Consider the following 11477-nt stretch of genomic DNA (forward strand, 5'->3'; position numbering starts at 1 on the left):
AAGGCAAAACTATAGGGAGGGGGCAGAGAACAGTGGTTACCTGATTAGGGTGAGGAATGGGGGACAAGTTTAACTACGAAAGGATAGCACAAGGGCATTTTTGGGGGTGATGGAACAATTCTCTATCCTGATTGAGGTGGTAATTACAGGAATCTATGCATGTGTTAAAACCCATTGTACACCAAATAAAGCTAACTTACTGTATATAAACTGTATTAAAAAAAACCCCATTGGAGGCGCCTGGGTGGCTCAGTCGTTAAGGGTCTGCCTTTGGCTCAGGTCATGATCCCAGGGTCCTGGGATCGAGTCCCACATCGGGCTCCCTGCTCAGCGGGAAGCCTGCTTCTCCCTCTCCCACTCCCCCTGCTTGTGTTCCCTCTCTGTCTTGCTCTCTGTCAAATAAATAAATAAATAAAATCTTTAAACAACAACAGCAAAAAAAACCCATTGCACATACAACATAAACTCATTAGGTCTCTGAGACACTCTCCTTTCCTTGATCAGTTTATCAAGGTGGGAAACATGAACAACTGGTCTTGGGAGTATACATGAAAGTGAGAGAACACTGCTATACCATATGGTTTAGGCTAAGTATACCATACCTGGCACCAAATTTAGTATTTTATAAATGGAAACCATTTTGTAGAAAATTCCTTTATTATAGTGCAAATAACTTTCAGCAGTGACATAATAATGTAAGAACACATTTAGCAACATTTTACACCACGCAGTAAATAAGAAAGTGTTTCTTTGAAAATATGTCATCATAAGAACATTATTCCTACATCAATGCCGGAAAATGCCAAGGCTGTTTCTCTCAAGGCAACAGGGCTCCCTCCCTCTTTTCGGATATTTCCTTCTTAATAGAAATGAAAGGATTTGCCATCTTAACAAGCCACCATCATTTCCCAGAGCGACTTCTTAGGGGGTTTTGAACTGAGCTTGGCAAGATTTGAAATGGGGTTTCAGATTTTTAAAAAATAATAATTTTAAGACAATTCTGGGACAGCCCAGAAAGTAGAAGTCACTTCTATTAGTTTTTAAGTAGATACATACATTCACTCCAATTTTGATGCAGAAATGGACAGATTGTCTAAAGCCTGCCTTTTATTCCCCCAGAGCCTGATTGTTATTTATACTCCTTGGTTTGGGTCATGTTGCAAAATTAGGGCTCTGGTCAGAAATAACTCCTTACATACCGAAATGCTTTCCTGTGAAGCTTTAAATTGCACTTTCCACCCTGAATTCCCACCTTAGACCTCACATGCCAATGAGAGGCAAGAACATTGTTTCCAGTTTACACCTAATGAGTAACACAGCCCACCCCCTGCTAATTGAGCTATACCTGAATCAAACCATCACATCATTTAGATTAATTCCAACAGGCTTAACCAAGAGGTTCCTACTGGGCCTCCCAGAGAAAGGAAGGGTTAACCGTGTATCTTTACACTGAGCTGCCCAAGGGCTGCCCAAGGGCTTGGCAGCTAAGCGGTTAGCTGATAGGTAGAACAGTGTCACTTCCAATTAGCCACAAGCCCAGCTCCTCTGGTTTCTGCTGAATTATGCAGTGTGTGGGGATGGAGGGCCACTCAAAGGAAACCTCCCGTGGGGGGGGTCTTCCACCAAAACCCCTACAAATACGGTTCAGGGTACCCTCGAAGCATCCGCACGAACACGCCTCAAAATCTAGCGGCTTTATAAACCACGAGAAGTGAATCACAGGCTTGAAAGTACCTGGAGCCAAAGAACAGCCCTCTTGGCTGAATATGGCTGATTAAGTCAGCTGGTACATAAAGCTTTTCAACGCTCAGCCAGTCTTGCTGGATAAGGTTATCTTCTTATATAACACAATAGAACTGTGCTAAATAGTTTCAAAGTTGAGAAGTACCCAAATATATCACCTATAAAAAAATTCACGATTTTAGTTTGCTTTTTTCTTAGACTTTGGTACTGAAACACTGTCTACATTCTCGACACATGAAAATGACATGGCCACTTCCGTGCCTCTGCATGTTGTGTAAAAAAACTCAAAAGCAAAGCAGGACAAGGACATGTCATACCATGATGCAGTATGCTGTACAAACAAAACCTAAATTATATATAAATACATCCCCACCCCAGCTCCCCCTTGTCCCTCCCCACTACCTGACCAAAGCAGTGCCAAGGCTCCTTCTCTCCAGGGCCAGTGCAGTTTGTGAAGCCCGGCACCCGGGACTCCAGCCACCCCCTGCCGTGCGGTGATATTCACACCGCTGCCTCCTCCTGGAGATGCTCTGCTATCCGATCAGCTCCACAAACGCAGGGAAACCCCTATAGCTTAATTTGAAACATTCACACTATGGGGCTGGACTCCAGGGATCTGGAGTTCTGGGAGTTAACCGTCCAGATACACTAACTGGATCATTTCCTAATCTGGATCCCCCCTTATCCTAATGTCTCAGCACAGCTAACACAGTAGGAAGCATCCTCTCCTCTGAAGTTCCAAAGGCACTGCTTAGAGATATTGGTGAGGGTCACATAGTAAAAGTAATACAATGAGCTAACAGCTTAAGTTGATATAAATCATTTCCAAGTAAGTTATTTGGGGCCATTTGCTTCTGCTTTACACTGCATTCCAGAATCATTTTCATGGTACACTTTTGCAAGTTTACATAATAGTTATTTTAAAAATTGTCTCCACAATCACCTCTTACATGTTTTCAATTAGTTTAATAACAACTTAACAAGCCGTTATAAAGACCTAGGTAAAAGTAATTAGTCTTAAGGAAGCCAATACTGTGCTAATTCACAGTAAAGAGAAAACGTGATATAAACAGAATTTATGTAATCGTCGATTACTTGAAAAGCAGTGTTATCAAAATGTTGCAAACTTTTCCCAAAAGCACTTACAGCAATTTATATCAAGAGATCCTAAGTTTAGGGGTATGGAAGATACAATTCTTTCATGACTGTAATATGTAATCTTCCCCTTTGGACCTAAGATATCTGTACATTCAAAAGTTCGTAACTTGCTGTTTTTGAGACATTAATCATTCTCTAATACGTACATTGAGTATAAATAAATAACTACGAGACAGCTTTAAAAATCTGAATTAACGTTATGCTGTGCAAAAACCAAAAACCAAGAATAAATCCAAAACAAAACCAACCAAACCTTGAACAACCTACATTCTATGTAAATACCCTGACTAAATGTTGCTTGTGCTACACACTTCACTTCAGTGCAGAAATGAGTTGATCTCGGTGTACCATCTTTGTTGGCGGTGGTGGTAAGTCTTAAGCACTTTTGTTTCTAAGTATCCCCTTGCTTTGAAAAGATGAATAACTTGCTACCAAATCACAAATTATCACAAATCCATGTCAGTTTAGTCTGAATAAAATCCAGCATAAATGTATTACTTTGTTCTGGAAATAATGGCTCGGTGTCTTTGTTCTGACAGCTTCCTAAGGGCAAACCACAGTTTGAAGTTGTCGTTTTGGGTTTAAACTGCACAGAAAGAAGAGACAGTGAAGCCTGCTTTTTGTTTTTGTTTTCTTTTTAAGTCTCCAGATCTGGCTAGGACACTTCTTCCAGACCCACAGTCAGACAGTTGTGGCACCTGATCCTATTTGAAACAGAGGTGGTTTAAACAGCATCAACCAAGCTTAGTGATCTGGAGGTCCCCGTTTATCTTTATGGTGTCGATTGCAGATAACGTCTGAATGCGGTGGTAGAAATCAAAAAGTTGGTGTCCATCCACAAACACTCTGAAGCGTGGGTGCTCACAGAGAATTTCCACCTGGAAGAAACAAAATCATAAGCTTAATTCACAATTTCAGTGAACCCTGATGGGGAGAACAAACACACAATCCTTCAGTTTAGAAAGGCAACATCTTCAGTGGTTCTCAAACCCTGGAATCATACAGAAGTACAACACAGGCTGCTGGACGCCACCCCCCCCCCAAAATTTTTGATTTAGTAGGTCAAGGGTCAGATCTAAGAATCTGCATTTCCATCACGTTCTAACACGATGCTGCTATTGCTGGAATGAGGAACACACCTTGTGAACCATTGTTCTTCACTCTTCAATATCCTTTAAAGATTTTAATTGTTCATGCTTGACCACTTCTCCGTTCTCTTTGTACTCCGGGAAGTAAGGTAAAGCAGCACAGATTTATTTATATGGCACTTAAGGCCTCCACGGTCATCCCCTGAACCTACCCCACCCTCAGAGGAGACCCTCGCAGAGATAAACTGGCACCCACTTAGTAGCATGTAGTAACAGTCTAGGCACACAACCATGGTAAACACTAAAGCAGAGAGAAGGTTACAAAGTAATTACCATTGGATCAAGGATGTGTAATTAACAAGGCTTTGTTAAGCCAAACACAAATGCTGATTCCATATGGTAAAAGCTTTTTCTTCCTCTTTTCCTTAAGGAATTCACCATAGATTTTAATCACTGGTTCTGTGCTATGTATTTATTAAAAGCATTGGTGGCCACCATGTAAGAAAAGACTTCATATGTGATATTAGTCACATTTAATTCATATTATTACTAAAATTATATCACCAAGAAGGGCCGATTTCACTTCAGTTTGGTTGTTGGGGAGCATTATATTCCTCTTGGCAGACAGAAGCTCTGGTTACTCATACTCATGAGCTACGCATTAAGATTCATCATTAAGAAACTGTCACAGTCAAAAAAAAAAAAAAAGAAAGAAAGAAAGAAACTGTCATAGTCAAGAGGAGCCTAAGGGGCCATTATCATTCTAGAGAAGGGCGGAGGGCACGGGTAATATGTACCGGGACCTTCTCCAGACTATGATTAGAAGGGCAACAATCTCAATTCTATCACTGACTAAAAGTCATGGATTCTTATTCCGCCCCCACCACATGTTATGATGAGAAGAAAAATTATTACTTCTTCATAAGGCCCTTGTAAATGTCTAGATGAAGAGCAACAGGTTAAGGGTAGTTGTGCTTTATTAGGCTTATATGCAACACGGAGCTTCTCACTGAGCTGTTATTATTGTGATGGATGTTAACAGGTGTAATACAGACAACTTCACCAGGCCTGGTATTTCAATAAATCCTTTCCTAACACATTACCCACATTACCTGCATCTCTTACTTGGCACTGTCCTTCATAAGGAAGGTGCTACTAATGTTGCTTGGCTGGATGGGAAGTTTGGGTTGTGCTTCCTGCCCACTAGATGGTGGAGAGCCAAGTTATACCCATCCGGGCCCAAGGGAAGGAATTTGTCAGCCACACAGCCGGTGACAATAAAACAGACTGAGGCTTCTTAACCCAGAGGGAGACACAAGGACCAGACCCCATCAGCAAAAGTAACAAGAGAAAATGAAAAGATTATCACTATTGTTCTTAAAAAAAGTCACCACTAATAAGGTTTAGGGCTCCTTATAGGTTGAAAAAAAATGAGGAAATTTCTAGCACTTATTATTTAATAATCAATCAAGATATTTTGGGACAGGTATAGATTACGTGCCTAGTACTAGGTTGAGTACTACATAGAAAAGTATTTATTCTTAACAATCTGGACATGGGTTTATTTACTAAATCTACGGCTAAACAGAGCCAAGAGCTACTATGGTATTAGTTCGTGTCAGCAAACAGAGCTCTTTTGATCATTCTTCTTTTTGTCACCATCAGGTGACAAATTTCCTAGACATGCAAAAATTCTGGCTGCTTAAAGCATTCTTGGGGTACGCCGGAGGAGCAGAGCACCATCACCCCGCCAGTGGCTGCAGTGGAAGCGCTCGAGGTACTCACCCTGAATGGCTGGTCTGGGATGAATGGAAAGTAAGGGATTGTGGACTGTTCTTCACCTCTTTCGCCAGATATACAAGAATTTCTGAGTAGTTGCCGGTCTGTGAACACAGCTTTGAGTTCAATGGCCACATCGGCGGGAGGGTCTTCAGAGTCACCACAGGTCAAGCTGATGGCAAAGCTGAAAAGAACATCGTTTCATTTATTCTGGGTTTGGCTATCATTGACCCAGGCTCCCACAGTTCCTCTTTCTCCTTGGGGTTTGTCTGCTTTGAATGGGCCACTACTCTTTACATAGGAGATTAGACTATGTATGGAGGAGGAGGATTACAGTCAAGCCAGGTATTTTGTTTATTTTATTTTTAAAATTTTCTTTAAGAATTTATTTATTTGACAGAGAGAGACACAACTAGAGAGGGAACACAAGCAGGGGGAGTGGGAGAGGGAGAAGCAGGCTTCCCACTGAGCCAGGAGCCAGATTCGGGGCTCCATCCCAGGACCCTGGGATCATGACCTGAGCCAAAGGCAGACGCTTAACGACTGAGCCACCCAGGCGCCCCCAAGCCAGGTATTTTAATACCAAAAGGAGGCTGTGGTAAGAACTTCGGTGGAGTTGAACATGACTAACATTAGGGATTTCAGATACCCCAAACCACCCACACATCTGTGTCTTGATCCGTTTCAGAATTCTCAAAAACAGCCCCAGAAACTGACCAGAGGAAATAATATCTTGTAATATTTGCTTGTCATTTATATTGGTAGATCTTGCTCCAAGCACCATGTTTAAAAACCCTTAAAAAAAATCCTTTGGCTTCCTCAAGGGTCAAAGAGAAAATGATGTGGGCCTATATTTATAATCTCTGATATAAATAGCTGTCTGGAGAAATGATGGCTGGGATTCATACACATTCTTTTCATGGGAACGTGGTACTTTCTTGGCACTTCCAACTAGCAACACTGGCCACAGGGAGAAGAGGAGGTGGAAGCAACCACAACAAGAGTGGGCAGGGCCTTGTAACTGCCTGATAAGCTTTGGGGGTGACAAGGACTCTCTGGCTTACCTCTCCGGGTTGAGGTCTACAATGCCCATCACCAACACCTTCTTGCCTGGTCTCATGCCACCTTTAATATGCCCACAAAATGGAACTATCTGCAAAGGAGGACAGGAGAAACAGGAAGTGTACCGCCTGTCCGGGCAGAGCCAAGCCCTCAGATCCTGAGGACCTGACCCATCAGAAAATGCAATTAGAAAGGAAAAGGGTGCAGGCAGAGACACAGAGCCCAGAACGAAATCACTTACCAGGCGTGGGAAGTACACGTCGGCTTGAACTGGAGAGCCCAAGGAGTTGTTTAAATGCCCATCATCTAGTTTCTAAAAATAGCAGCACACAGATTGGCTTTCCAGAGGCTCTAGTTTTAGGGGGCGTGGGGGCTGGGAGGAGAAGGGGAGGGAGTGGGGAAGCACCTATACAGATCTGGCCGAATCCAGCAGCCTTCACCGGACACAGGCAGTGTCTGCAGATGCTGCCACCTCACAGCCCACTGAATAACCTCATAAAGCCCGGGAACAAAACCCGTCCTTTCCACCCGGTAGCTCAGCTTCTGAAGATCCCCAGACCTTCAGATCTAGATCAAAATCCAGGTCGAGGCACGCCGGGGAGCCAGAGCCCCGCGTCGGAGGAGGGGAGGCCCCTCTTCAACCGCAACGGCCTCTGGACCCGCAGTCGCCCAGGCCTGTCCTGAGGGACATGGCTGGGGTGCAGGGCCGCTCTCAACTTCTCTCGGGGGCCCGAGGGCCAGACCCATTTCCAAGGGGGAATCCCCGGGACGTCGGAGGCGGCCGCGGGGCGCGCGCCCCAGACACACTCGCACAAGCGCACACTCACACGTGCAACGTGCACACACCTGGCCGCCGGCTGCATGGCACCGCGGGGGCAGTCGGTCACCCCCACGCCGCCGTCCGCCCCCATGCACCCTCTCTCCGGTGCACCCGGGGCACCCCGCCTGCCCCCCAGGCCGGCCGCTCACAGCCGGCGCTCGCTAACAGGTACCGGGCGCCTTCCCACGCGGGGGGCGCCGGGCTGGGCCTCAGCCTCGTCTACGCCGCAGCCAGGCTGAGCAGGCGGCGGCGTGCGGGGCCGCGGGAAAGGGGCGCCTCGCGTGCACCCCTCCGCACTCACCACCGCGGTATCGCTGTCGGCCACCGATCCCGCCATCTTCGTGCACGGCGCGCCGGGGTGCACGGCTGGCGGCCCGGCGGCGGCGGCGGCGGCGGGGGACGTGGGACGCGGCGCGCGGGCGGGGATCCCGGGGCGGTCCTGCGCCGGGCGGGGGCGCGGGTCCGAGGCTGGCCCGGCGCGTGCACACACCACACACACACTCGGGCGCGCACGCGCGCGCACGCCTGAGGCCAGGCGCCGACCCGGCAGGCTGGGCTGGGGTGGAGGGGGAAGGGAGCAGGAGGGCGGCGCGGGTCGGGAGGTCGGAGGTGGCCGCCGCTGCCGGCACCGGGGCTGGCGAGTCGGGGCTGCTTTCTTCCTCGGGGTGCTGCTGTCGCCTCCCGAGGCAGAAAGGTGACGAGGGCCGCGTCGCGCTGGCCCTGGGAGGCATTTAAAGGCCGCCGGGGCCCGGCTCGGGAACCGGGAACAGGGCGGGGACCGGGCTGGACTGCCGCGGCTTGCTCAGCTTGCCTTGCCCCTCGGCCATTGGAAGGTGGTGGGAGGCTGAAAGGGGGAGGGACGGGCCAGTCGCAGCCGGGGCGTGCGGGAGGGCGGGGGCTCTGGGGGCTGGGGAAGTAAGGACCAGGGCCTGCCAGGTGGCAGGTGCTTGTGACACCTTCGCCCCTCCCTTCCAGCCAGCCTCCTTCCTTCTGTCACGTCCTGGGGACGGTGGAGGCCGAGGTCGAGGGAGGACTGGAGGGTGGGGACGGTATTCCAGAGCTCCAGATTTCTTTCAGAAAATTCCAACAAAGTGGAGGAGAAGATTCGTTCGGCCCTCTAGGGTAGAAGGATAATGAGAGGGCTCTAGATTTGCGTAAATAAATATTTGACCCGAAAGCAAGAGGCAGAGAGGACTCAGGGTAAGGACTTTTTTTTCTAATCCCGGGAGGCTAGATACAGAATAGGCCTCTCTCTCCCTTGTGGACTGATGGCAGGCCTGGGCGACCCTGGAGGCTCTCCAGGACAGGGGCTGGCTATGTATTACCAAGCGGAACTGCTCCCAGTGAGTCCTCAGCCCCCACTGGGCCCTGTTTTTCACAGGTCACCTGCTCAGTGTGGGCCAATAAGTTTCTCACTGGGAAACTCCTTATATCCTTTGTGGAGTAATTCCCAGGGGTACACCCCTCTTTTAGTCCAAGGCACAAATTCCTTTTTGGTATTTTTTTTTTTTTAAGATTTTATTTATTTATTCATGAGAGACAGAGAGAGAGAGAGGCAGAGGGAGAAGCGGGCTCCCAAGGAGCAGGGAGCCCGATGCGGGACTCGATCCCAGGACCCTGGGATCGTGACCTGAGCCGAAAAAGGCAGACGCTTAACGACTGAGCCACCCAGGCACCCGATTATGTAACTTCTTAGATAAAGCTGTATCAACATACCCTCTATTAGGTGACATCTTGGTTTAAACATTCCATTGCATGAATCACCAGGGTGTTTTACACTAATAAGCAGGGAGCATGTGTGACATGCTGCAGTCCCAGAGGGGCCCTCACAGGCTCCCTTCTGGCCAGTGCTGCTGGCTCTGTGGCCTGGAACATCACTGCAGCTTTTGTGTCTTAGCTTTCCCCTTATGGACCAGAGCTAATCGTAGTAACCTCAGTCCAGTAGGGAGAATTACCTGCACACATCTGTACGCCACAGTCCTATCCTTTGTGTGCTCTGAAGTAGAGACTCAAATGCAACACAGTTGTGGTTCACATTTTTTATCTTGTTTGCAAGTCTTAGCTCAAAATCACACCTTAGTGATTGTTTAAAATTTATAGGCAGTTATAAGAAACCATGGACATTTTGAAAGCCCACTTGGATATATCTCGGTTTCTGAGAGTCTGGTATGGGGAAAAACCATCGAAGTCATTTTTTGTCATTAGTTAAGTGTGACAGAATACATCTTAGTGGTTAAAGAGCCTGTGCCCTGGGTTCAAATCCTGTCTCTACAGTTTACTAGCTGAGTGATCTTGGACAAGTGTCTAAGCTTTTCTGTGCCTTAATTTCTTCACCTGTGAACCAGAGATGACAGTGCTGATGCTAGTGGCTTCTTGTTGGGAAGATGAAGTAAATGGGTTCTTGGACCTTCCTTAGAATAGTACCTGGCACATAGTAGCACTCACTCTGCAAAAATGCTCAGTGCCTGCCATGTACCAGGCACTGGGGATCCAGCAGGGATTTTGTCTGTTGAACTTCCAGTGGGGAAAGGCAGTCCATCAACAAAAAAATACATAATATGTCAGGCAGTAAAAGTGCTAGAAAAAAATAGGAAAGAAAGTAAGGTGGGAGAGAGAGATAGGAGGTGGAGTGGTGTTATTTACATAGGGGTGGGCAGGGAAGCCACCTCTGGTAAAGTGATGTTTGATAAGACCCCTGAAGAAAGGGAAGGGGGAGGGAGTCCTTTGGAAGTCTGGAAGAAGAGGTTTCTGGTGGAGGGAACTGCAAGGAAAAAGTCCCAGGTGAAGTATGTGAAGAGTGTTGGGTGCTTCGACAGAAGAGATAAATAATTACCAATAAAATAGGCCCCATAGACCATGTGAGGATTGGTTTTTACTTGAGAGAGGGGGGAAGACATTGGAAGTTTCTCAGCGAAGGAGTGACATAGTTTTCCCTCTGTTATAGATGCATCCCTCTGGCTGCTGTGTGGAGTGGCCTTTGTGGGGTGGGGGTGCCCAGGAGGGAGGGGACAAGGGGGACTCCTCCACCGGGCCAGCAAGATATAATGGCGGCTCAGACACCCCGGGGAAGTGATAAAGATGTGAGAAGCCGTGGGCCCTTGATAAGTCCTAGCTGTTACCATTATGCAGCTTTGAGAGTTCATATTGACTTTTGAGCCTGTCTCCTCACCTGCAAAATGAAGGGTTGGGTTCATTCATCATTCCTTCTTAGCTCTTAGAAAGTTCTTGGGGTTCCTGAAAAGATGTGTAAATACCATCTGAATTTGAATGGGGTTGAGAGTAAGGGCTGCTGAATGAAAGCAATCTTGGGTTGACTCTTGGCTTGATAAGTGATTTTATAAGGTGAAGAATAATCCTTTGATTTGTTTTGTAAGTGGAGTTGAAGATGTTTGGATTGCTTGAGATGTGTTTCTTACATCTTGGGAATTTAAAGAACAGGAAGGTACTGAACCGTCCCAGAGTACTTTAACGTGGAAAATTGCCTTTTATCCCAAAAATGCTTCATTCCTTCTCAGTCTACAGAATGACTCATTTTAAATATGAAGAGGAAGGAGAAAGCCTAAATGAATTTTTTATTCTAATTAAAGCTGAACAGAGTCAAACTACTTTTTACAGGGAAAAGTTATTAGCAAATTAATGAATTATAGAGCCTTAATTTATTTTTATTCTTAGTTGTGTAGAGAAGGCAGACTGCTCTCTACTCGGATTTCAGGCATTTGTGTCTAAAACACATTAACCAAGACTGTGACCCTTTTATGAGGTGCACCAGTGAAATTTCAAGATGAACTGCACTACTCCTGGAAAATGCTAAAAAGGCTAAAGAAGCG

General features: G+C 46.7%; 1 protein-coding gene across 1 annotated transcript; it reads right to left on the reverse strand.

Moving 5' to 3' along the window:
• Nucleotides 1-638: 638 nt before the first annotated feature.
• On the reverse strand, nt 639-8366 carry LGALSL (galectin like). The gene is made up of 5 exons (XM_021699148.2): nt 7952-8366; nt 7072-7143; nt 6833-6921; nt 5775-5952; nt 639-3779 (listed from the first exon to the last, which is right to left on the reverse strand). Exons 1-5 carry the CDS (start codon nt 7985-7987, stop codon nt 3636-3638), a joined length of 519 nt encoding a protein of 172 aa, XP_021554823.1. The 5' UTR covers nt 7988-8366; the 3' UTR covers nt 639-3635.
• Between the last annotated feature and the right edge of the window lie 3111 nt (nt 8367-11477).

Source organism: Neomonachus schauinslandi, chromosome 10 (genome assembly GCF_002201575.2).
Source record: "Neomonachus schauinslandi chromosome 10, ASM220157v2, whole genome shotgun sequence".
Classification (NCBI taxonomy): Eukaryota; Metazoa; Chordata; class Mammalia; order Carnivora; family Phocidae; genus Neomonachus; species Neomonachus schauinslandi.

What these genes read in the sequence shown, in the direction of transcription:
- LGALSL (XM_021699148.2), bottom strand. Translation starts at nt 7,987, where the DNA reads ATGGCGGGATCGGTGGCCGACAGCGATACCGCGGTG. An exon ending in CCGACAGCGATACCGCGGTG is followed by an intron (nt 7,144 to 7,951) that starts GTGAGTGCGGAG and finishes TGCTATTTTTAG; the next exon opens with AAACTAGATGATGGGCATTT. An exon ending in TCCCAGACCAGCCATTCAGG is followed by an intron (nt 3,780 to 5,774) that starts GTGAGTACCTCG and finishes TGTTTCTTCCAG; the next exon opens with GTGGAAATTCTCTGTGAGCA.